This window comes from Punica granatum, chromosome 4 (assembly GCF_007655135.1).
Source record: "Punica granatum isolate Tunisia-2019 chromosome 4, ASM765513v2, whole genome shotgun sequence".
Classification (NCBI taxonomy): Eukaryota; Viridiplantae; Streptophyta; class Magnoliopsida; order Myrtales; family Lythraceae; genus Punica; species Punica granatum.
This window is the reverse complement of record NC_045130.1, coordinates 8,602,980-8,628,422: the sequence shown is the minus strand read 5'-3', so window position 1 is coordinate 8,628,422 and position 25,443 is coordinate 8,602,980. Positions and strand designations below refer to the sequence as shown.

Below are 25,443 nucleotides of genomic sequence, written 5' to 3'. Positions count from 1 at the left end.
AGTAAAGAATATTAAATTACGATAGAGTAATACCAATAAAGGGTTGGTTTATTGATAATCAATTTCAATATCTGTAAAAAGAATAATAAAAGTTTAAATTTCGAGAAGGGCACTTTTTGAAGAAAGAAATAATTTTTAATATTCGATTGTTCAAAATTACTAGAGCAATATTTCCCATAATTTTCTCTATTGAAAAAATTACATAGAATAATCCTATTAACTTTTTTTTAGTCTTTCCTTTTTCCCTTAATATATAAAGGGATTGACGGATCTCGAGAAGATACATCTACCAACGCTACGTAGGATGGAGGAGGGATCTCCTCGCATTATCATTTGTATGACCACCAATAATAATTTCACTAATGGCGAGATAACGTGGTGCCGATTCCATGAAAGATGTAAAGACTATATAAAAAGAAAAACATTATCATAGACGAAAGTAATGGGTATAGGAAGGTCCCTCTGATTTGATGTAGGAGAAACGATGGGATTTTTGGATTTTCTTTGTCGTCCCATAATTATTGGTTTTTCTCTGTTGTGATTCAATTGATTTTACTGCTATACGAACTCATACACCAGTGACATATTCAAGACCCGCAAATCAGTGGTTGCAGTTGATCTTAAGCTATAGTCTTAATAATTTATTAGATAATGTTTGATTTTCGTTTTACATAGTAAAGAATACTTAAAAATAAAATGATAATATTTTTAGGTATCATTAATATAGGAAATATGTAAAAAATTAAATTTCTCTTTAAGATTTCATATTTCAAAATCTTTGTGTATCAATAATCGCATCAAAGCATACGCCCTCTCAAAAGAAGTAATTAAATAATTATTCATTTTTAAATTTCTCTTAAATTCCTAATATGTTCTTCATATAAAATTGGAGACAAAAACCATCCATGCATAGTCACAATAAATGCCAAAAAGAAATTAGTGAATATTATTCAAAGAGAAAGCAGTGGGGTCGGATTATATTTTACATCACACTTATTTAGAGAATAAGAAAGTTAATCAAATTAATTAAAGAACTATTTACAAATTTTAACACATTTTATTTTTCAAAAATTGTGTGTGGTCAATTGACTTCACGAGGTTCAATGTAGATTCGCTCCTGCAGACGCCTCCGGTTTATAATGTAAGAGCTCATGCTGATATAATATTTCAATTTAATGTCATTTTAAACATAGTTCCCATGGATTTGTATTTTCTCAATTCATGATATTAACGAATTTCTAAAATGAATATTTAAAATTATTAAAACGAGAAAATCGTTATGTCTAATAACATTTTAAACAACAAAGAGTAATTCCAATCAGTGCATAAGTGCGGGCCTATCTTCTAGTTATAATTAATTTACGAGTGTATATATATACACACACAAAAACTTGACTCCGCCATAGATATATAGGGAGAATGATAAATATTTTACTGATTCATATATTAATATACTAAAAAGAAATTAAATATAAAAAATTGCTTTACTAACAACATATTGGATATAAGAAAAAGATTCAAAAAAGTATCAAAAAATATTTTAATCATTTAGGATCATTTCATTGATAAATAAATATTCATGATTTTAAAAAATAATTAAAATTTCTTATAATTATATTAACGTAAACTTTAATTTAATAAATTTGAAGTATTATAACTAATCTTATAAAATCTCAATTGAGAAATTTATCATCAAAATGATTGCATCATTTTATTTGAAATTATTCAAAGTTTATACAATCTTATTATTGTACGACTGAAGAATTTGGTATTTTTATTAACAACTCATGAATTGTTATTTTTTAAGACCACAACAATCATAGCTTTCGATCAGATTGAATTAAATGAAAAACAACATGACACAATATGTGAATGTCAAAGTATGGTATCCTTTTAAGCAATAATAATTCATACTAGTTGAAATTAACTTCTCTTCGGGCATCATCGTGCCTAGCTAGTCACGAAGTGTCAAAGTAATGCATTATAATGCAAATGATGGACTTGTAAGGCGATCATTATCCCTATCTTGTCCTTATAAGAAATTTCACGAAAGCAACCCATTTAGGAAGAAAAGTAACAATTGCATTAATTGTCAATTAATGAACAAGGAAATATCAAAAAGATCAAAATGTGTGGGGGGGAAAGGAGTTGGTGGGCATGCAATTTGACTTGTGTGGGGACTCTGGGGTAGAGAAGAGAAGAAGGATGGTATATTGTGGTGGGTCCACGGCACTTCTGGGCTTCATACGTGAAGGGCTTCTAGAAGCCCATCTTTTCCGACCAACTTCTCTTCCAGAAATCATAAACCATTAATAATGCCAGCCAAAAAGGCAAAGAAAATAAATAAATGAAAAGAAAATAGAGGAGAAGAGAGAGTGATTCGACACCTATTTTTCCTAGTTCTCATTTAAGTATTGCAAGCAGAGAAAATTTATGCTGCAAGGGTTTTCGCTACAAGAAAACTAGGATATAGGGATAGATGATTGAGACAGAGCTTGTTCTTTCTAAAAATTAAAATATAAACAGAATTTTGAAATGGCATTGCAACGGAAGAGGTTGAGATGAAGTATGAGACGGAACTCTGTGATTTGAAACGCGGTCAATAGGGATCAACATAATTCCATCTCTATGGTCAAAATAGAGACATAATTGACAAGATTATGAACGTATTTGTTTGTTCTTATATACCTTTTTTCTCTCTTTTTTTTTTGTATTCATTAATGGGTCAATCAGACTCGATTCTGAATTGGTACGGATTTATCGGAATTTCGTATATAAGATCACTGAGGAGAGTTCTTAGGGACTAATTAATTGGTCTTTTTCACTAAAATTAAGGGATTCTTAATTTTAATTTGTCCTCAAGCTCTCACTACCTGAGGCAGTGGAAACACCGAGCCCTAGACTTGGTTACACATGGCCTCCTAATCAACGTACGGGAATCGTCCTAACTCTGAAATAATTATTATCAGATCAGATAGTGGCAGATTTTGAAATTTTTGATGCTTTCGATCTAATCGCAATTATAACTCAGTGAAAGGGAGGAAGTATCTGTCGAACATCCACTAATGATTCATTGTTCGTGGGATAGCCAGTTTTGGACTGTAGTTTATACCATTCTCTGTTTGGGTTCGCGAAGAAGAATGTACTTGAAAATGAAGGAATCGGGAAGAAGGAAACAAAAGAAGAAAGTTTTTTTTTTTTTAATTACAGAAGAAGTTTATGATTTAGTATAATGAGATGAAAATTCTAATAGCTAATAAATGGACATGAGTTATCCTACTGGATATCAAATGTAAAATTTATTGATTATCAAGTAGGACGTGCGTTATTGTGCCACATTCATTTTGACAAGAAACGAAGAAAGTTATCCAAATGATCCACTGTCTCTTGATTCTCTTCTATATAAGGAGGGACAAAAAAACAACGGAGGATTTGAAATTTTAGGATCTTCTTAGATATTGCTCATAATGTAGACTTTTGTGGCGGGACATGGAGGTGTGATTTGGCCCGCTTGTTCTATCCTTTCAGTTTACATATGAATGAATTACCTTTCCAAGCCAAAAAAAAAAAAGTTAAGATATTCAGATTTTGGATAAGATTTGTACATGGAGGGACAGGAAAAACTGGTTATGGAATGCTAGCTTGCTCATCGACATGATTATATCCTCTAGCTAACCCATTCCCATTGACCTTCTTATTTGTATCCTTTTTATATATTGGGTTGCAATCTTTTTGTATAAAAAAAATTGCACCTTCTTGGTGCCTTGAAAATAGAGGATAGGACTAACGTAAATTTATTTAAATGGCTTGACACTTATTCTCTTTAGTTAAGGTGTAAGATTCGAATTTTATAAATGGAGAAAAATCATGTTGGGAGACTTTTATTCATTACTAAATCGATCTCGCTCGAACTGAATTAATCAGGACCTTTTAGAATTATGGATAGCATTTAATTAATTAAAAAATAAATTCCAGAAAATAAGTCATAGTTTCCATCCCTCTCCTTCACTGCCAAGATTCTCTTTGAAAGAACCGACGGAGAGAAATTACAATCAGCTTGTACTACATCAAAACCAAATTGAAGGCGTACTGTTGGGTTATATAGTTGAATCCACAATTTGCAATAATAATGATTTAGATCAACAATATTTTATTATGATAATATACATACAAATTCTCTTTCTATGGGCACTACATCATGAACCGGTGGTCATTTCAATTTAGTTGGTCTTCTAGACGTAGATTTTTTATTGCATGTGGTAGATGAACATTGAATTAATACTAGATTCAAACTATCACTACAAGAACTTTCCGCTTACTCCTGATGGAAAAATGAGAAAATTCCATTGGAGAATATTAAAAAATGCATAAAAAATTATGTTTTTAAAATGATTCTCTTATCTTACACTACTGGAAAAAAAAAAGATTCTCCTATCTTACCCAAAAAAAGAATTAAAAAAATCTCTTGTTAAAAAAAATGATAACTGAATGTATTGGAAAGGACAGTTGTCCAACCGCAAGGGAGACCGATTATTCTAAGTTCTAGCAATTAAATTGGTGCGAAAGAATTAAAGAGAGTGTTACTTAGTATTGCACGCCTTTACTTAACAATTAAGAGGTTATAATTTCAATACACGTAGTGAAATTATTTATGTAGTAATTATTATAATTTTTATTTCATTATATTAGTCTCATGATTTTTTTTTTATAATCGAAAAAATTTGGTGCAACAGAGGTTTTCCAACTCATGATTCTCTTTTGCAAGACCAATTTCCTTATCTATATCCCATTTTTTTGGCATACTAATCTAAACTTGCAATTTTTATATTTAATGTACTAATCTAAACTTGCAATTTTTATGGTGGAATTTTCTAACTCTATTCTATAAATAAAATAGCGAGGTGGCATCTTGACTACTGTAAGATCTTAATGCACTATAAGATGCATATAAGAGGAATTATAATATAGTGTATTTATGATATGATTCATTATAAACTGTTTGTTTTTTTTTAAATGATTTACAAAGGAAATCCAAGAGACTCATACAAAAAATGAAAAATTAAATAAAGAATACGAATAATTCTGTCGACAAGAATTGAATCTAGAATTCTAAGTAAAAACATGCATTACTTTACTGCACCCCTTCTTTCGGTAGATAAATGAAGGAAAAGTTTAAGAATCTAAATAGAACTAAGACGGAGTGTAATAATCCTAGTAAGATCCTCACTCACCCTATAAGATAGGTATAAGAGCAGTTATAGTGTGTTTAACTAAGGAACCTTTTTTCACCCTTAAGGTCGAGGCGGCTTAATCTGACTATGACTATTATCAACAACTTGTTTGGATCAGGGGACACGGAAGTTTATGAATGAATGGACTATGGAGGGCTTACACAAATTTGTATAATAGTTTTCCATGAACCCCCGTCCATAATTTCCTCGTCCACGCGATTTAAACAAGCTCTAGAGGTCGCTGCAATCAGGAAGTTCTCCTTCAAACCAGCCCTTGCAAGCCGAAATCAATTGTTTAAGGCTACAAAAATGCCATTTTTTCGACTACAAGAGAAACTTATGGATCTAGTACAATAATGCCATCTAAAAACAATATTTCTACCCCTAACGACCCCAAAGGTGAATAAGAGAGAACCATTCTCGCATTATGAGCCTCAGATATGAATTGTGTTTTCATCGTAATTCTTTTGCCCTTTTTGTTGATCGCTGGAGATGATTAGGAAAATTAACAACGAATCATTGCATATTAATGACTCTAGAATAATGAATCCTACCATCCCTATGCACCATCACAGACATCATATATAGATCTCTACTGAAGATAACCATATTTCGCAGATCACTAGATGTATGAGAATTAATGTAATTAGATATAATTGGTATGTTCAACATGTGGTTTCCATCGATCCGAGGGTTATATTCTTATCTTAAAACATCAAACTTCAAAGTCTCCTCTATGCCATTTTAATTAGGGCCAGCCCCAAGAATATAGATACTGCACTTTCTAATTCGTTGTGTATGAAGGCCACGAGAATAATTCAAAAGCATCACTCGATGATTTTCTGGAAAGATTCTCTTTGACAATTGCCAATCCAATTAATTTTTTGTCTGTCTTTTTATGGGAGAAAACTATCATTTTAAGCTTTAGTTGATGCACACTTACTTGCCTAAATAAGCCTTACAAGTGTCAAAACTGGGGGATATCTCGATATAGCAGTTATGGCTAGACCAAATTACTTCATTACCTTAACAATAGATCAAAATCGAATGATCAATTATTCCAAAAAATAAATAAATAAAAAGAAATGAAAAAATCGATCGGTCGTTCTGGCAATTGGAGGGCCAGTAGCACACCCATAATCTACTAGCACAATTTGGGCACCATCGTTCCTCCTTTTCTTTCTTCTACTTATTTATCTTTTTTATTTTGAAAAAGGGTGACACGTTAGAGCTCTCCTTTGTAGGATGTTAAATATATGCCGGCAACATTTTACTGCTAGCGGTAACTCCTCACTCCTCAACAAGAATATTCAGAATAGACCTTTATATATATATATATAGAAAAAGGGTCAGAGCTATATTGAGATTATGTGTCTTCCATTTGTATTAGTGCATCCGTAATTTGTTTATGTATATGTGCGTCATATCAAGTAAGTCTCAACTTCCATATGCTTTAATTTTGTTGATCTTTCTATTTGTCTTTTTGTGATTAGTCACTAACAATTTCTATTTGTTTGATTGCTTCTACCGGATTTTTGTGAGTTTCAACACATTTCATTAAAGTGATCAACAAAAGAGGTGGCTGGGGCAAATCCATCCAATGCTAAGACTAACGGTTCGATGCATATTATTCCTTCATTTCAGGTTAATCATACTTTTTTTACGATCTCTATAAAATATCTAATAAAGTATAAACCGTTTTTAAAATGAAATGACATAATGTAAACTCATTCGTTTTGTTACAAAATCTAAGACATATTTATTATTAATAAGGAATTAAAGTAATAAAATTAAAAAATTTAAAGATAATAACAATGAAGAAAATTTTAGAAATATTAGAGAGAGGAAAAGAGGGTGAAGAAAGAGAGGAGATGAATCGTGAGATTAAGAAGAGGGAGGCCGGGACTGTGAGAAAATTTAGGAAAGAATGGGCATGTTACGAAAGGTTTAAATTTATTAATTTGTTTTTAACTTCCTTTCAATTTAATGGTTGCTAATTTCTCAATCCCATTTCTAATGGGCATAATTGGAAGAAAGAAAGTTAGACAAACTATTTTCTTTCTCCCATATAATAAAAGATGTCTATTGTCTAGCTTTAATATAATCGATTTGAGCACATTTAATTTATGAAATATATTTCATGCATATAGACACCATAGTGCTTTTTTCAAATAAAACTAAATTGTCCATATCATGAAAATGATAATTCATCTCCCTCTTATGATCATGAAAACATCGAATTGACGGGAAACAATCCCTTGCAATTCCCTCTCAAAATCGTCCTTTCATTCGGATTTGAGTAGGATTTGCGAGGGATGACATCCATTGCAAAATTGTTGGGTGCGTTTTTTTCTTTTTGCGAGAGATTTGCAAGGGATATTTCCCTTGCAAGGATTCGCATTGGCCGTTATCCCTCACAAGTTGCGAGGGATTTGTGGGGAAAAGATTTTGGCTGAGAAAATGCTTCGCAAATCCCTTAAAAATTTGAGAGGGATTTGCAAGGAATTTTCCCTCGCAAATTTAATTAAAAATTAAAAAGGTTGATTAAAATTCATTTTTGAATCAAAAGCTGGGCCCGTTTGGTTTCATGATGTAATTTTAAAATCATGATTTTGATTTTAACTCTACTCACTACACAACAAAAATACACGTTTCTCAAGTCAAATTTATAATATCATCTCATTTGTCTTTTTTCATAATCAAAATCAAAATCAAAATCAAACTTAGTTTAACTCTGAAATCAAACGCCCCTTAAAAACCTGAATTGCAATTCAATCAACATTCAACAGCTATGAAAATAGTTAAAATTCGAATCAGACGTTTCTAACGACAGATAATTGTGGCAGGCTTCTTAGACCACAAGAGGCCGAACTGAGGGGGGCAAATCGAGGCTCTAATCGGGGCTCTAACAAGAAAATGAGCTCCGTGAGAAATGACAGAGAGGGAAGGGGAACCTTGCTGGGCAACGCAGAGGTGGTGAATTGGGGCGGGTCAGTTAGGGGCCGGCGAGCTGGAGCTGGGTTATTCCAGTAGGGACGTCCGGCAAATGCATATACAATCATATTATATAGATACACTTTTGTTTTACTTTATCTTTCTCTTGATGCATGGCTGTCAAAAATATGTTTATTACACCCTATAATTTAACGTTGACAGATATTTTTAGATTCATCACAATATCATTTTTTTTTCTTGAGATATCTCAACGTTACTATTTTTGTTTCACCAACTATTCCCTGGGTTAGATGGTGGCATCAAATTAGCAATGTTGGGATACTTCAAACAAAAAATCGACGTTAGAATAAATCTAAAATATCTGTCAACGTTAGGCTAAATTACGCAATATATCCGTAAAAAAATATAATATAATTAAGTCGCAGCATCACAAGCGGTGCAATGATTTCAAAATTTCCCAATTTTTAGTTAATATTAGAAAAGCGGTTGGTGGGGCGATGTGTTATGTCAAGTGGGCATTTCCTCGTGCCAAAATAATTTTTCAAAGTAGTAGGGGTGGCTTAAGGGACAAGTTACTGGCCATTGTTGGGTGACGTGAAATATCTCACATCTAATATTTGAAAAATGGCTACTTATGTTATGTATCATCTTTGGCTAACAGTGATGAACTGAGAAATCATCTTTGACCCCTCTTGCTAACGTCCAAACTTCCAAATATTACGTGTGTTTGGATTGAGAGTTGAGTTGAGTTGAGTTTTGGTTTTAATTGATTTGTAATGATTGTATTGTTGAATTATAAAAAAAAGTGTGAAAAGGTAATAAATAATTGAGAGAAAATAATGATTAAGTAATGATTGTGTTGTTGAATGGTAAAAAAATAATGAATAGTCGAGAGAATTTAATATTAAAAATTAAATTGAATGATTAAAAATATTTAAAAAATAAAAAAGTAATGATTGTGATGTTGAATTGAAAATAAGTGAAATTGAGTTGAATTGAGTTAAACTTTGTTGCGAAAACAAACACATTTGGTCGCACAATATATATCCTCTCATTTTCCAAGTCTTTAATGTTTTTTGGATTTCACAAACGCATTTGTTTCGCCGTTTTAATTTAGTGAAAATAATTCCGTTCCCCCTCGAATCTAGCACATCTCTTGGAAATTATCAGAGAAGGCCGAATATTTCGATTGCGTTCCAATTCCATTCCACTGTTAATTTTTTGTGCAAAATCGATTAAAAAAAAGCTGTCATGGCACGTAAATGGAGCCCAAATTAATAATATATACATTTATATTATTATTTTAATTCAACAGATAAAAAAATAAGAATAAAAAAGAAAACACACCCACTCCCTCGCCCACCACCCCCGTAATCTCACGGGTGGTGACCATCACCCCTCGGGAATGAGGTCGCCGGCGGTGGTAGCTCCATCAAAGGCTAAGGGTAGGTGTGTTGACGCCTGTTTTTAATAAAATTTTTAATTATTTTTATTTATTGAATTAAAAAAATATATAATTACATATATAATATTAATTTAGGCCTTACTAAGTGTCATGATAGATTTGCCATCAAATTTGAACGAAAAATTGATAGTGGGCTAAAATTGAAACAAAATCGAAATGTTAAAGCTTTCTTAATAATTTTTGAAAGATATATTAGATTTGAAAAAAATGTCAAAATTGAGTCGTATGGTATAATTTTTTTTCTTATTAATTTATTGGCACTACAAGAAACCCACGCCATTTCCACCATATTGCCCCATTTCTTTGCATTGGCCTGCATTAAGCGTGCAATTGTTCGCAAAAGTCACTAATGTTCAAAATGACGTGCTTTTTACTTTTTTTCTTTTAGTAGAAGTGGATAACATGCTTTATACTCGGCTTTAAGGATGGATTATTTGAGATGCATGCAAGCTGCTCTAGACACAGTGTAATATGACAAAAAAGACCACCTTTTTTTTCTATTAAAAATTTCAAATGGGAATGGACTCCCTGACCTTTTTCGTATTAAGCCGCCCCGATCAAGATTACGTTTAACATAAATTTGGACAATCAAAATAAATCCAACAAAAAAAGCACTATGCATGGCGTATCGGCTGGGACAACCGAGGGAAAAACCGCCACAGTTTCATATAAGATATAATTAAGAATTTTTCTAAAACAGTAATCTTCTTAAACACAATTGTTCTTATTAATAATTATAAGATTTTTGGAGGAAGGAGATTTAATATCGTGTTATAATTTGTCAAGTTTAGAATAAAAAAGTTTTGGATATGTACAATCTCTGTCAGTGAGATTTCTTGTGATTTTTTTATTTCATTTTTCTTATTTTTATACTAGACTCACGAACCTCTCTTATTACTGTAAAAGAAATTAGTAATGTCCTTTTAAGTATTATATCATTAATATTTAATTAGGATGCAATTCCCGTGCCTTACCGCGGATTCAAAAAAAATTTCATTAATTTTTTAATTTATCATAGTAGTTTGTGTGATAAGAATGTAGAGTATAATTAATGAAAAAATTACTTATATACAATGAATTTTACGATTGGGAGAGATTTATTCTTTAGTAGGTCGACTTTGCTCGAACTTATATTAATTGGACCTATCAGACTTTCAAAAGTGGTACATATAGGAAAAATCACAAATAAAAAGTGGCTACTTAAATTGTCGATAAATTGAAATGGACTTTTTATCAAAATGGATTGGTTTTAAGTGAGTCGAACATGTTATTTTTAAGTGAAGTCTCGGGCGGCAAGTCTTGTGATTAGAGAAAAAAATTTATGATTTAGAGAGATTTATCCCTTAATGAATGAATGACCTCGTATAAGTCTAGATTAATCAGACCTAGTAGATTCTCAAATGTCAATTATACACACCGAAAAAAAGAAATGTATACACTTCAAATTAATAAAAAAATTATTAAAAAAAAAAAAGAGGATGAGTGGCTGAGGTTGGAAAAGTCCATCCTACTCGCCACCACAATGCAACCTCAAACAATGTATTAAAGGTAATGATAAAGATAAAGATGAAAGATATTCTTTTTTTTTTCCCGCATTGGACATATTTTAGCATTCGCATTTCGCAGCCATATGTAATTTGCTAGTCTCACGAGCTAGTTTAACTAAACTATCCAAGAAGTCGCATAAAGATCCCGATTTTCCTCCATAGAATTTAATAACCCAAGAATTTTGGAAACAAGAACCGTCACAACGTCACATAAAAATCCAATGATTATTAAAAATTCGAACTTAGGGCCTTTTGCGTATGCACAATCTGCTAGTTCAAGTTGGACCGTCATTAAAACCATTGAGTTTGTTATATGAAATTCTCTAATGCAAGGCCAACAATTTACCGCCGACGTTTGCCTGTGTCTTATTTTGATTATACATGTTCGTTCGAAAGGACACCTGGCTCTACATTACGTAATTCAATGATATACAAATAATATTTTATATGTTCCCATGCATGCCCCCGTTGAAGGAAAAAATGGAAAAGATTGGTCAACTATCATATCTATATATATAATGTGTACACCGTGACAGAAAATTATATACACAATAGAGGGCTAATATTGAGTGCCAGATCTTAACTATTTTTACCTCATAAATCACAATGGCCAGTAACGAGGGAAAGAAAATCACCTTGTCTTAGTTAGTCGAGTAATAGTACACAATAGGCTTAGGAGATTAAAGTAACACACACATATATATGTCACATCGCATTTAACGCAACAAATTTCCGGGAATGTGCATGTTTGGAAATAAACAGCTGTTATTGGGAACTAAAGTACACACATCAATATGATTATCGATTCAACCATGAGGCTGGACGGGTTCAGCCTAGTGAATATATGCACTCAAGTTTGTACCGAGATTCGGGTTTGAATTCTCTTGGAATCACCGGAGCGCCTTTGGCATAATTACTCGCTCTGTGCGTCGTCGAGGGCTCACGGAGCTCCGGGGATTAATCGAGCGATGTCCAGACACTCCGGATTAGCAAAAAAAAAATATGATTATCGATTCAAATATGCGCTCCTAATAATAAAAACAGAAACAAGTGGATTCAAATATGCGCATATGTATTGAAAGCATGTGAGTTCAGATGTCACATTAAATCATCGGTCTCTATGTGTTAGACAGCTAGAGTTTAAAATGGAGGAAGTAAATGGGACTAGACAGCTATTACCTAGGATATTTGAATTTTGTTGTACGATCATAGATGAAAGTTCCCTCAGTAGTGGCCTATCGGATTGTGCACGCCAAAAAAAAATAATAATTACATTAGCGATCCAAAAATTTTTTTTTAATGTATAAAATTAGTTTAAAATTTTTTTTTGTTACTCGATGGTACAAAATGTTTCAAAGTTATAACATGATAGTACAAACCGTTATCTCGCCATTGACGTCGTCATCTCACCATTGACATGGATGGACCTTTAAGTTAATTAAAGAGATATTTTGTACCATTATGTTATATTTGTAAAATATTTTGGACTATTAAGCGACAACTTCAAAAGAGTTTGAACTATCATCCACCAACTCTTAAAAACATATCAGAACCACATGTCGGCCACGTTTCGGTCACGTCAGCTTCGCTCGACGGTGTCAATGGTAAAATAACGATTTGTACTATTATGTTACACTTTTGAAACATTTTGTACTATCAAGTAGTAAAAAAAACTTTTTGGACCAACTTGATATATTAGTGAAACTTTTTGAACCACCAATGTAATTATTAAAAAAAAAAAAAAGAAGGTTTCATCATTCTTCATCACCTGCAAAGAGAGTAGCTTGAAGACCAAATTTGCAAGTTCCAATTTATGTGGCATGATTCGTGAGATTGATGTGTTCATGAATCAAGCTAATCGAGGCTCGGCATGGCAAAGAAATGGGGTTATTGGTTCGTCGTCCGTCAATCAATAAGGGACGGCTAGTACTGAGCATGGCGCCTTTGTTGCCTCATGATTTTGATATATTCATGGGGCAAACGGCAATCCTCGGCATGGTAATAAATTGGGTTATTGGTTTGTAGTCACTTGATCGATACGGGGTGGCTGTTATAGTCAGAACTTTTGTTCTATTGACTACTATTATTTCCTTGGAAGTCCTATATATAAAGATCAACATTACATGTATAGGTCTACCTGTTTCTGATGCTCACTTCATATTACTGGTTTTGGATTAATTTGAAAAAATATGTGAATCAATTAAGAGTGCGTTTGGATTTATAGTTTAGTTGAGTTGAGTTTTGATTTTAATTTGTTTGTAATGATTGTATTGTTGAATTACGAGAAAAAATGTAAAAAATTAATAAATAATTGAGAGAAAGTAATGATTAAGTAATGATTAAATAATGATTGAGTTGTAAAATTATAAAAAAGTAATCAATAATTAAGAGAATTTAATATTAAAAATTGAATTGAATGATTAAAAAAATTTTAAAAATGAAAAAAAAAAGTAATGATTGTGATATTGAATTGAAGATAAGTGAAATTGAGTTGAAATTTTTTTAAAAAATAAACACACCTTGGTGAATGCGATTCCGCTGCAACAGGGACCAGACCGAAAATGCTAGTTCGAGTGTATCTATATTATCGAACTAGCTAGAGATCACGTGAATTTTCTATTCCCTTCGAGCTTCTTTGATCTAGGGGTCAATTAAATAATGCTACATGAGGGGAAAAACGTGCTGGCAGGCTGCAGCAGTCTAATGAGAGGGACATATCTGATCATCATCCATGTCGAAATCTCACCCGATAGTCAGCCAATAGGTTAATTACTTGTGGCTTGTAAAATAATTTTTCCCCTGTGGGTCTACCAATGGTTGACTCTGGTGCAAATTATTAGGTCGGGACGAGGATACCGCTGTAAGTACGTACGTGCATTTAACAAAAAACATCCGAGCTAAATTTATACTCGATTGATGAGAGCTGATTCGAACTCGAACAGGACAGTTACACACGTAGCTCCTAGGCACGGACCGCGCATGATATATATATATATATATATATATATATATATATATATATATATATATATATATATATCCGAACGGCCTACTGCTTATACCTCTGCTCATTTTCATCCCTAGCTAGTTCGCCAGCCCTCACTCGTTAAACGCGTCCATGGTGTAAATACACACATGAGAGAGAGAGAGAGAGAGAGAGAGATTAGAGAGAAGATCCTTGCCTTTATAGATCTTTAAGGTGGTCACACAAACCACGCAGAGAACAAAAATAGTTCGACAAAAATAAAGATCGGAGAATCATTGGAAAATTCTATTGGGTTCGGTTTTTGACTTGGATAATGATTAAACTCAATGTGATTTTGTGCGATGATTATAGTGTTGATAAATATATTGACGTATAGAAATATATATATATATATATATATGCATATATAGATTTGAAAGTAAATAAAAAATTTATTATTTAAAAATTATTATGTATATATAGATATGAAAGTAGATTAAAAATTTATTTTTAAAAAATTAATTATAAAATAGTTATAAAAAAGTAAGTGAAAAAATTTATCATTAAATTTGAGAAAAATATAAAAAAAAGTAATGAACGTATTTTTTTGAATTTATGAAGAATATAGTTAAATTAAGTTGAGTAAGATATTTTACTTAAAAATCAAAATATGGAACCTCAGGTACTGTAACTGAGCCCCTTTCTGCTGTTAGAATGGATTGAGCCGCCTCCTCTAATTATTACAGGTTTCAATTAGGACCCAATTCCAGGTTTCAACTATAAAATCTTCCCTTCAGGCAGAGCCCAAATATCATGAAAAATACAAGGTATTCGGACGCATACACCATATTATTAAATAGTACTAGGTCAATCCTACTCTAATGTTGACATGGAACCTCAGGTACCGTGCCCATGGAATGCAGGAAATTCTCGAGATTTTTTTAATTTCCTTTTTTCTTATTGGAATATAGAAGTTAAATTAAATGTTGACTAATATGGATTGATTCAAGTAGTTCAAAATTTATTGTCCTTAAATAAAGTCTCGAATTTGAGTGTTGTAAATAAATAACACATATGTGTTGGAAGAATTTTATTTCTTAATTAATCGATTCGACTTGAACTGAATTAATAAGATTATACACGAAAAATAAAGGGGAAGTATTGTTGGGTCGATGGTCTCTTCCTTCGAAAGTTTTGGGTCCAAAGTTCAGTCCTCACCTCACCGATATCGCCGTCCTGTACTTTTCAGTTTGTCTCTCTCTCTCTCTCTCTCTCTCTCTCTCTATGTGAGAATTCTTTTCTCTCTCTATTGATCTTCGTTTGATGGATGAATGAACGATGAGGTGAAGAGGGGATGCGCCCCCGCGTTTTCATGTCCTTTTCTACATTAGATTCCTAACGCGTCAATCCCCACAATCTCACTTCCCCCTTTCCCCTTCCATCCCCACACCAAAACACCATACATATATACACTCTTCCCAGTGATCCTCATCACCATTATTATTAACACACTAGCTAGCTTTATACATATATATAATGAAGGGATTCCCCAGGCACGAGCGCCGGTGGGGCTCCGACACCGTCCCCGGCAAGGGCACAGCTGCTGCTGCCTCCTCATCGAGCGGAGCCACCTCCCCTGCTGCCTCGGCTGCCGACTCTGCTTCGGCTGGTGACCAGGAGTTTGTAGAAGTCACCCTCGACCTGCAGGATGACGACACCATCATCCTCCGCAGCGTGGAGCCTGCCACCTCCATCACCGCTATCGACATCGTTGGTGCCGGTGATGTCGAGTCCGCGGTGCCCGCCACCCCAGGTTCCTCCTCGGCCTCGAGATCCCCCGTAACCGGCCACCACGGGAACATGAGGCGCAGCTCCTCGAGCAAGCTCCGCCAGTTCTCCCAGGAGCTCAAGGCCGAGGCCGTGGCCAAGGCAAGGCAGTTCTCCCAGGAGCTCAGGGCCGAGCTGAGGCGCTTCTCCTGGAGCCACGGCCACGCGTCAAGGGTCCTGGCCTCCTCCACATCGGCTGCTGGAGCAAGCAGCGGCAGGTTCGACCCGGCCATGGCTGCTCGGGCACTGAGGCGGCAGCGGGCACAGCTCGACCGGACCCGGTCCGGTGCCCAGAAGGCGCTGCGCGGGCTGAGGTTCATAAGCAATAGTAAGACCAACGGTGTCGACGCCTGGAACGAAGTCCAGGCCAACTTCGATAAGCTCGCGAAGGATGGCTACCTCTACCGTGCCGATTTCGCCCAATGCATAGGTTTCTTCTTCTTCTCCAAATCACCACAATATATTAATATTCAAGAAAACAACTGATGTGATTATCTTGTGATTGTTTCTAAGTTAGAAACGAATAATTCCAACTGACCGAGTACGTACATTCTGAGAAAAAAAAATGATTCTATTCACGAGCGAGGCAGTTGAACTGACATGTCCACATGTCTTGCAATCAATTTCCAGGGCGTTAATTATTTTACATAAGAGTTTTTGTATGTATATGTATATATGTTATTGTAGGGATGAGGGATTCAAAGGAATTTGCATTGGAGGTGTTTGATGCACTGGGAAGGAGGAGGAGACTGAAGGTTGACAAGATCAGCAAGGATGAGCTCTACGAATTCTGGTCTCAGATTAACGATCAGAGCTTCGATTCTCGACTTCAGATCTTCTTCGACATGTACGCATTATCGGTTTATTATTCTACATTATAATTTGAAACAAGATTATATTGATCAAAAGATTAATTATTGCACTTCTTCGCAACTAAGCCCTCGATCGAGAGCAAAAATCACCGGTCCATTTTGTCGATTATTAAAATATTATGTAGTTGGGCGGTGGTGAGAGCATAGTGAGGAAAAAAAGAACAAAACTAATCCATTTAGATAAAAACATTGTTTAAATTATTGACCTAATTATTGCTTGCTATTGTTTAATTAAAAGTAAATATAAAGAGACTCCTAGTACCTAAATTTAATATCCTTTCTCTATTTTATTCAATGTAATTTTTTAAGTATTTATTTTACATGGTGAATGCTCGCAGGGTGGACAAGAATGAAGATGGTAGGATCACTGAGGAAGAAGTAAAGGAGGTAATTAAATTGATGATAATAATAATAATAATAACAATTAATGTATATATTTCATTAATTTTGAACTTTTTTTTTCAGCCATTGTCATATTAAGCTAATACACCTCCATTAAGTTAATCATTAATCCAAATGTGTGCATGATTTAGCCAACACACCATAAGATTCCTCACCTCATTAAAAATATATGAATTTTTGATCTTATCATGATGGCAAACCATATACAAGCCGCCCCCTTAAAAAGTCTTTCATAATCAAGCTTCATATTTATGTATTCCCATTAAAATAATTTAAATTACACATAGATTGGACACACAAATTAATTATTTTTTAGTATAAGTTTCAGGATGTCACCTTATTGGCTATAAAGAATCAACGTTAGGCAGGATTCGGTGAGATTATGAATCCTTTGAAGAAGCTACTCCAACATTTACTATGTCTTTTGCCTAAGTTGTTTTTTTTTTTGGGAAATATATTTGGTTTTCATTTCTGACGTTTCCCATGTTCTGAAGAATACTTTATCCTTTTTACTTAAAAGATGGGATATTCGAGAAATTCATTTTTAATTATATATTAAGAATATAATATATAAATATAGCTTATACACACACACATATATATATGTAAGACTTGATCAAGACATGTATTGACAGATGGCATGCAATATACTTGCACATCCGATTTCCATATTTACCTCGTTCTGGAAGGCAATTATTGCGGATTTTAGTGCGGTTGGTGAGGGCTTTTTGGTCATTCGACTTGGTCTGCGTATATATTATTGTTTTTCTCCCTAAGTGCATGCAGTTCATTACGTGGACCGTTATTTAATTAGTTTTGTTTGGCCGAAGAAAAAAAAGGAAAATAAATAGTTTTGTTTGACTTTTAGTTCTGAAATCGTTTTCTTCCCTTTCTCTAATTTTCTGATGTTGTAATCTAATCTTGTAATGTAAAAAATCAGATCATCATGTTAAGCGCTTCTGCAAACAAATTATCGAGATTAAAGGAGCAGGCCGAGGAGTATGCCGCTTTGATCATGGAAGAACTCGACCCGGAGAGACTCGGCTACATTGAGGTCGGTCCTTTAACAATTTACATGCGTATAACGTGTTCGCTTGGGAATCACATTTATAAATAGAGCAGCCATATTACTAACAAAGAAAGAAAGAGATCGAATTACTAATTATTTAGTGATCTGTTCTTTGGCTGAAAATTGCTTAGTAACAAGGAACGAATAAGAGTGCTACATAAATTTTTTAATCAATCAAAACGTTTATTTGGTTTGTGGGGTGTACGTCCAATCAACCGTGTTTTGACTAATACTTTTTTTTTTCCATTTTAATTTTAACAATGCTTTAACAGAAGATGAGGTCTGGCACTTGCTAATTAATTAAATAATTAAACTTTTTTTTTGTCTTTTGATTTAGTAAAAAAGAAAAGAAATGGCATTTTCTTTCAAGTCTCCTTCAAAACGTACGTTAGGCCAAAAAAGATTAGATGCTCGTAGAAATCGGACAATCGTGTCGTTCAACTGTGCCTAGAAGAAAACAAGGACATGTCTACCACATTATTTTGAAACTCTACAGAAATATCGATTAATAATTAATTAATAATTGTAGATGAATCATCCTTTCTCTAATTTTTGGTTTCATAAGCAAATTAATGTATTGGTTGAGCGACCCTTCTTTTTAAGATGATTTCTTGACTTTTCTCTTTTCTTATTGCTCTTTTCTGTGATCCTTTTCCAGCCCCTTTTTTTAATCTAATATAATACATTTACATCACCAAAAAAAGGTTAGCGAAACTAAATTATCTTCGACAAAGAACTAGATAAACCATATTAATTAAAGAATAATAATTCGAAATAAACTGAGGCAATTGACGGAGAAAATGCTACCCTTTTGTAGAAAAAAGAATAAATAAGTAAATAAATATTTTTACTCGATAAACAGAGTAATACAGATAAAAAAATCGGCAATAAATTTCGAAAACGAAGGAGTCTTTTTGGTGTTTTCGAAACGCAATTGCCCAATGGATTGGGTTGAGCTAATAATTTTATTGCTATTGGAGAAATCAATCAACTGGCTGGGCTCCACATTGCATATGTAGGGCGTAGGCCTACTCATAGTGCACGCCTGCTAATGGAATGTTATGCTGTCGTAGTTGTCACTGGAAACCACTACTGGGTCGACACGAGCCCTTTGTCCCTTACCTTATTCATGTGCTCTGATAATTTTGCTTGCTGGGTCCATTTTGGATGGTGAATATGCACTAACATAGACACGTGGCCAGAATTCAGAATGATTTGGATCAAAGCAATGGTCCGTTTGGCCCCGTCTATGGACCAGACGGTAGTCATTTTTTTCCATTTACATCACATTTCTATGGTCATGTGCCCAACAATTACATGCCAAATACATATAACAAGTTACGTTATACTGTTCACTTAATTAAAATGTGATTATTACGACTTTCGTTTTTCTTTAGGTCTAGTTGCCGTAATGTGAATGTGTGATTGGTTGGATGAATTTTGAGTACCGCCTTCAATTGTGGTGTGAATGATGCAGTTATGGCAGCTTGAGACGTTACTGCTACAGAAGGACACATACCTAAACTACAGTCAAGCACTGAGCTACACGAGCCAGGCCCTAAGCCAGAACTTGCAGGGGTTGAGGAGGCGGAGCCGGATCCGGCGGCTGAGCACGAAGTGCATGTACTATCTCCAGGAGAACTGGAGGAGGATCTGGGTGATATCACTGTGGATAGCGATAATGATTGGTCTCTTCTTGTGGAAGTTCTTCCAGTACAAGCAGAAGAGCGCGTTCAAGATCATGGGCTATTGCCTCCTCACGGCAAAGGGTGCAGCTGAGACGCTCAAGTTTAACATGGCCCTGATCCTGCTGCCTGTATGCCGGAACACCATCACTTGGCTCAGGTCCACCAAGCTCGGTCTCTTCGTACCCTTTGACGACAACATCAACTTTCACAAGGTACCCAACTTGTATACCTATGATGGGAAAGATTTCAAATGATAAATATGGGTGGAGCTTGTCGAAAAATCAACATATTATCATCGTACCGGCTAATCTAGCATAGACTCCAAATGCTGCCTGTTTTCTAGCTAGATTATTTTCTGGCTGGGGGGGCAGTTAGGATGACGCCTAGAGCAAGTCAACGACATTGCCCATGATTGACCTGGCCATGGAATGAAATAGTTCGGATGAATTTTGAAACTAGGGATGATGAGGTTTTACGCGTACATTGCAAGGCAGAACACTGTGTGATGGCAGCAAAGTTTGAAAAGCAGGAAGTTCAAGCCATTGTGGGAAGCCATAAACATCTACTTTTCCAAACTTTTTATATATGTATATTTATTTATTTTGGATTTAGGAAAACGGAAAAGAAAATCTCTCCCCCCTATATGACTTTACATGTGAGGACTTGACGTGTGACAGTCGTAATATGCGGGATTTGCTTATGGAAGGATTCGAATAGCTGTGATCAATCGGATCCATGTGATTCCTAATTCAAGCGAGCTGTTAGTGTTAACTTTGTGCTTTAATGGAAGAAGAACATGAATTGATTTTCTTACATAACCTAAGATTCCATGTCTGGGCCATAATGGGAAAAAATGCAAAAAAGAAATTAAATTCCCAGTTAATTACGTTGTGCACTTGTACTAATTTACATGCATGTCTCTCTTATAATCGGAAAAGCAAATTTACGTTGTGCACTTGTTCATATCATGTGGATCTGGGTGTGATCTATGAATGGACAGACGATTGCTGCAGCCATCGTGGTTGGCATTATCCTTCACGTAGGGGACCACCTTGCGTGCGACTTCCCACGCCTGATCAACGCCCCCTACAGCCAGTACAGGGCGTTTTTGGCCCATGACTTTGGTAACAAGCAGCCTACCTATCTGGACCTGGTTAAGGGACCGGAAGGCATCACTGGGATCTTGATGGTGATCTTCATGGCAGTGGCATTCACCTTAGCGACTAAGTGGTTCCGGCGGAGCCTAGTGAAGCTTCCCAAGCCGTTTGATCGGGTCACAGGCTTTAATGCCTTCTGGTACTCCCACCACTTATTCGTCCTCGTGTATGTGCTCCTCGTGATCCACGGCGTGCTCCTCTACCTTGTCCACAAGTGGTACAAAAAGACGGTAAAATGACTCGCATGGCTTTAGATTCCATCCATCTCCTGAAAATTCTTTTTCGATATGTCACATTGCATCTTCCTTTGTTCTATGAAACAGAAAACTAACCAAAGTCTCCCGCATAACTTTCCCGGAAAAACACATTCGGACCCGGATTCCCTGAGTTTCCGGAACATTTTCCAAACTTTCCGTTGTGCTCATTTTAAGAAATAGAAAAATGTATTGGAGTTCAATTGCTTGAAATGTCCTCTACAGTTCAGCCTACTACAGTTTTCAGCTTATTTTTCCTTTCTGTAAATCAAAGAGCCGGAAATACTTCTCTAAGTTTTCTAAAATTAAATGAACAATAATAACTGTCGTCCAATTCTCTTTGTTAAGGTTTCCTAGAAACAGCATCATCAATTCCATCAGTCAGTAAAGTGTTCTTAAGAAGTTCGATTTCACAATTTGCAGACGTGGATGTACCTTGCTGTTCCGGTGTTACTATATGCAGGGGAGAGGACCCTGAGATTCTTTAGGTCCGGATCCTACACAGTTCGATTGCTGAAGGTAAGTGTGGCACGTGAGTGATACTTTCTTAGGTCGAGTTTCCTTGACCCAGTCGACACCCAAGAGAATGCTTGTCACATATTGTCACATATTGCTGATATTCAATATGTGTTAGGATCACTTATAAGATGTTCGGTTTTGCAGGTTGCGATTTATCCAGGAAACGTGCTAACACTGAAAATGTCAAAGCCGCCTCAGTTCAGATACAAAAGTGGGCAGTACATGTTTGTGCAATGCCCTGCTGTTTCCCCATTTGAATGGTAACTCACAGCCCACACTCATTACATATAGCTGCATCAAAATTACTGAAATACGAACATGTTTCATGGCAGTCGTGCTGTGTGGAGATTCTTAGCCCCCGTTTGTTTTTCCGAAATTTGATTTTAACTTTAACTTTAACTCAACACACTACACAACAAAAACACACGTTTCCCAAGTCAAATTTATAACTACATCTCATTTGTTTTTTTCCACAATCAAAATCAAAATCAAAATCAAAGTAACTTTAACTCTGAATCCAAACGGCCCGTTATAATATCTCAGTGATCACCAAGTGAGGTTAATCATTTCCTTCATTTTCCAATTGAATCATAGGCATCCGTTCTCTATCACATCAGCTCCTGATGATGATTACTTGAGCGTCCACATACGCCAGCTTGGGGACTGGACACAGGAACTCAAGCGTGTTTTTGCAGAAGCCTGTGAGCCCCCATGTGCAGGCAAGAGCGGCCTTCTCAGGGCTGATGAGACCACCAAGAAAAGGCATTTCTCGATTCAGCTTAGATGTGCTCTATAAATACGCCGATTTGATAGATTAACATGAAAATTTATGAGCAAAAACAAATTCTTTGTCTGCAGTCTGCCAAAGCTCTGTATAGACGGGCCATATGGTGCACCTGCTCAAGATTATACGAAGTATGATGTGTTGTTATTAGTCGGTCTGGGAATTGGGGCAACTCCATTCATCAGCATCCTAAAAGATCTGCTCAACAACATTGTGAAAATGGAAGAGTTGGCAGTAAGTATTCGCAGCAACCCCTTGATTAACCTTTTTTCACCAGAACAGTTAAATCATGTTGGTCCTAGAGACCTTGGCAACTAGCAACGTGTTTCCAATTTATTCTGCTTTTTCTCGAAGCAAACTGTAAGACAATCTATTTTTTCTGGTTTACTTCAGGACTCAGTCTCAGAGCACAGCAGAGGTTCAGAAGGAAGTGCAGGGAATATGGAGTCTCTGAACGCGAACCGGGTCTCCCCGAAGAAGAAGAAATCTCTAAAGACAACAAACGCCTATTTCTACTGGGTCACAAGGGAACAGGGCTCATTTGATTGGTTCAAGGGGGTCATGAATGAAGTTGCCGACCTTGATCAAAGGGTAACCAAAAAGTCTCTTCTTCCATTTCAACCCAATATCATTAGGAATGAGTTGGAAAAGGAATAGAATGGAATAGCCATATGAAATTGGAATTATTCAAAAGATTCCTTTATCTTCCGGCTTACCAACCGGCATATCAACATGGGCTTTTTTCTTTCCTATATTCTGCAGTTTTTCTGAATTCTAATATTATTACTCAAATTCCTTCGTCTTTTGTTTTTTTTTGGATCGTTAGGGGGTGATCGAGATGCACAATTACTTGACAAGCGTGTATGAAGAAGGGGATGCGAGATCGGCTCTTATTACCATGGTCCAGGCTCTCAACCATGCCAAGAATGGCGTGGACATCGTTTCCGGGACTCGGGTAAGAATCCTTTATATCAGCTCTCTGAAGAAACTGGAACAATAAGATGATCCTTTCTTAGTCGACAACATGAGTTCAGACGTACTGAACTCTGCTTGATTGAATATTGGACAGGTACGGACCCATTTTGCTCGGCCTAACTGGAAGAAAGTGTTCAACAGGATGTGTTCCAAACACAGCAACGCAAGAATAGGTATTGCGATCTTCCCTACACCTAAAACTCTTGACATCTCTTGACATTTTTTTCTGTACATTGACATAATTTGACGTTTGAACAAATGGGATTTCAGGTGTTTTCTACTGTGGGGCGCCAGTTTTGGCCAAAGAGCTCAGCAAGCTCTGCTATGAGTTCAACCAGAAAGGATCCACCAAGTTTGATTTCCACAAGGAGCAATTCTAAGAAGGGAAAAAATCGAAGGATTCACTTATTACCATACAAGTATAGTCTGCCTCAACCCGATTTTTAACACCTTCCAGGACCATTTTTGTTATTGGATTCACTGTACAGAGTTCATGTAGAGAGGAGTAATCATACGACTATGTACGTATAAACGCTCCACACGCTAGCTAGGTCGTGGCTAGCTACGAGTACACATCTGAAGTATATATAAAGGCATCAGCTATCGTCTGCATCGGCATCAACCAGTCGAAAACGACCGGTGAGAGGACGTTCTCCTTAGCTTGACAATGGAACGGCAGTTGAAGTTGTGGTGGGGGTCAGCAAGCCGACAGTGAGTGTGAAGAGGAAAAGAAAAAGACAAAAGGCATGTGCTCTGGATTCATCAAGCTGATGAAGAAACACGTTGGTATATTGATTATACATATATATATATATATATATATATATATATTTTTCCATAAAGTTCGTCCTTGAAATAAGGGGAAATGGTCGAATTATTAATTCCTGTAAATGATAGTGATCGTTGTTCATCCTTTTCTCCATTATTGATCAATTATTTATACGATATAAGGTAGGGGGGATGTTTCTCTTCCATGTAGTCTTTTGGGACGTTGAAATTTGAATTGGCAATGATAAAAAAGGCTCAAGCTCATTCCGGCATATCTTATATTTGAATAATAAGATGCCAACCATGAACGTCCTCTCCATGGCTTATGTTATATGTATATATTAATAACATATGATCTTGGGAATCACATCGACGAACAGGGGTAACTATCTCTGAAATGCAACTAACCTCAAGAATCCATACAATGCCTATACCCTCAAAGAGGTGGCGCTGGACCTCGTTCAAGACGAGGTGGTCTACATAAAGGTCAGAGAAACATAGACAAATGCCTCAAGCGGAGGGTGTGTTAGCTCTTCAAGTACTAAGATGATTTTCACCTAAAAGTAAAATTAGATAATAATTGATCAATTCACCGTAAATTCTATTATAATATTGATGACGAAGGAGATCTGTGAGTCTAACAAAAGGAAATGAAAAGAATAATATAAGAAGGACATATAAGGATCCCTTCTCTTCTGCTAATTCCTTACCTGCGGGGGTGTCCGATCATTGTTCGGCTCTTCTCAAGGTTTCCAAGCATGAAAACTCAGGTCCCAAGCCTTTAAAATTTTATAACTATTGGTGCAATCATCCCAATTTTCTGCAGGTAGTTCAGGAAGTTTGGGACTCAATTGATAAAGGTGATCTTATGTCTATATTATGCTCAAAATTTAAAAAAAAAAAAAAACTGAAGGGAAGGCTGAAATCTTTATTTAGCTCGGACAAGGCCTTGGAAGGTGATTTGA

At 35.5% G+C, this 25,443-nt stretch overlaps 1 protein-coding gene across 2 annotated transcripts; it reads left to right on the top strand.

The window, feature by feature from the left end:
* Positions 1–15,395: 15,395 nt before the first annotated feature.
* Positions 15,396–24,750, top strand: LOC116204050 (respiratory burst oxidase homolog protein A). Of its 2 annotated transcripts, XM_031536101.1 has the most exons (14): positions 15,397–16,420; positions 16,678–16,837; positions 17,201–17,249; positions 18,205–18,318; positions 19,811–20,233; positions 21,022–21,408; positions 21,856–21,951; positions 22,096–22,211; positions 22,546–22,713; positions 22,810–22,969; positions 23,129–23,326; positions 23,562–23,690; positions 23,805–23,883; positions 23,981–24,750. In XM_031536101.1, the coding sequence occupies exons 1-14, from the start codon at positions 15,700–15,702 to the stop codon at positions 24,088–24,090; spliced, it is 2,910 nt and encodes a 969-aa protein (XP_031391961.1). In that variant the 5' UTR covers positions 15,397–15,699; the 3' UTR covers positions 24,091–24,750. The 2 variants fall into 2 exon arrangements, with proteins under 2 accessions (XP_031391962.1, XP_031391961.1); XM_031536102.1 differs by lacking the exon at positions 22,546–22,713 and having other exon boundaries at positions 15,396–16,420.
* The last annotated feature ends 693 nt before the right edge of the window (positions 24,751–25,443 follow it).

Bases quoted from the DNA above. Each gene is read 5' to 3' on its own strand.
- LOC116204050 (XM_031536101.1), top strand. From the start codon at position 15,700: ATGAAGGGATTCCCCAGGCACGAGCGCCGGTGGGGCTCCGACACCGTC. The intron at 18,319-19,810 runs GTCGGTCCTTTA...TGAATGATGCAG, and splicing joins AGAGACTCGGCTACATTGAG to TTATGGCAGCTTGAGACGTT. The intron at 22,212-22,545 runs GTAACTCACAGC...ATTGAATCATAG, and splicing joins GCTGTTTCCCCATTTGAATG to GCATCCGTTCTCTATCACAT.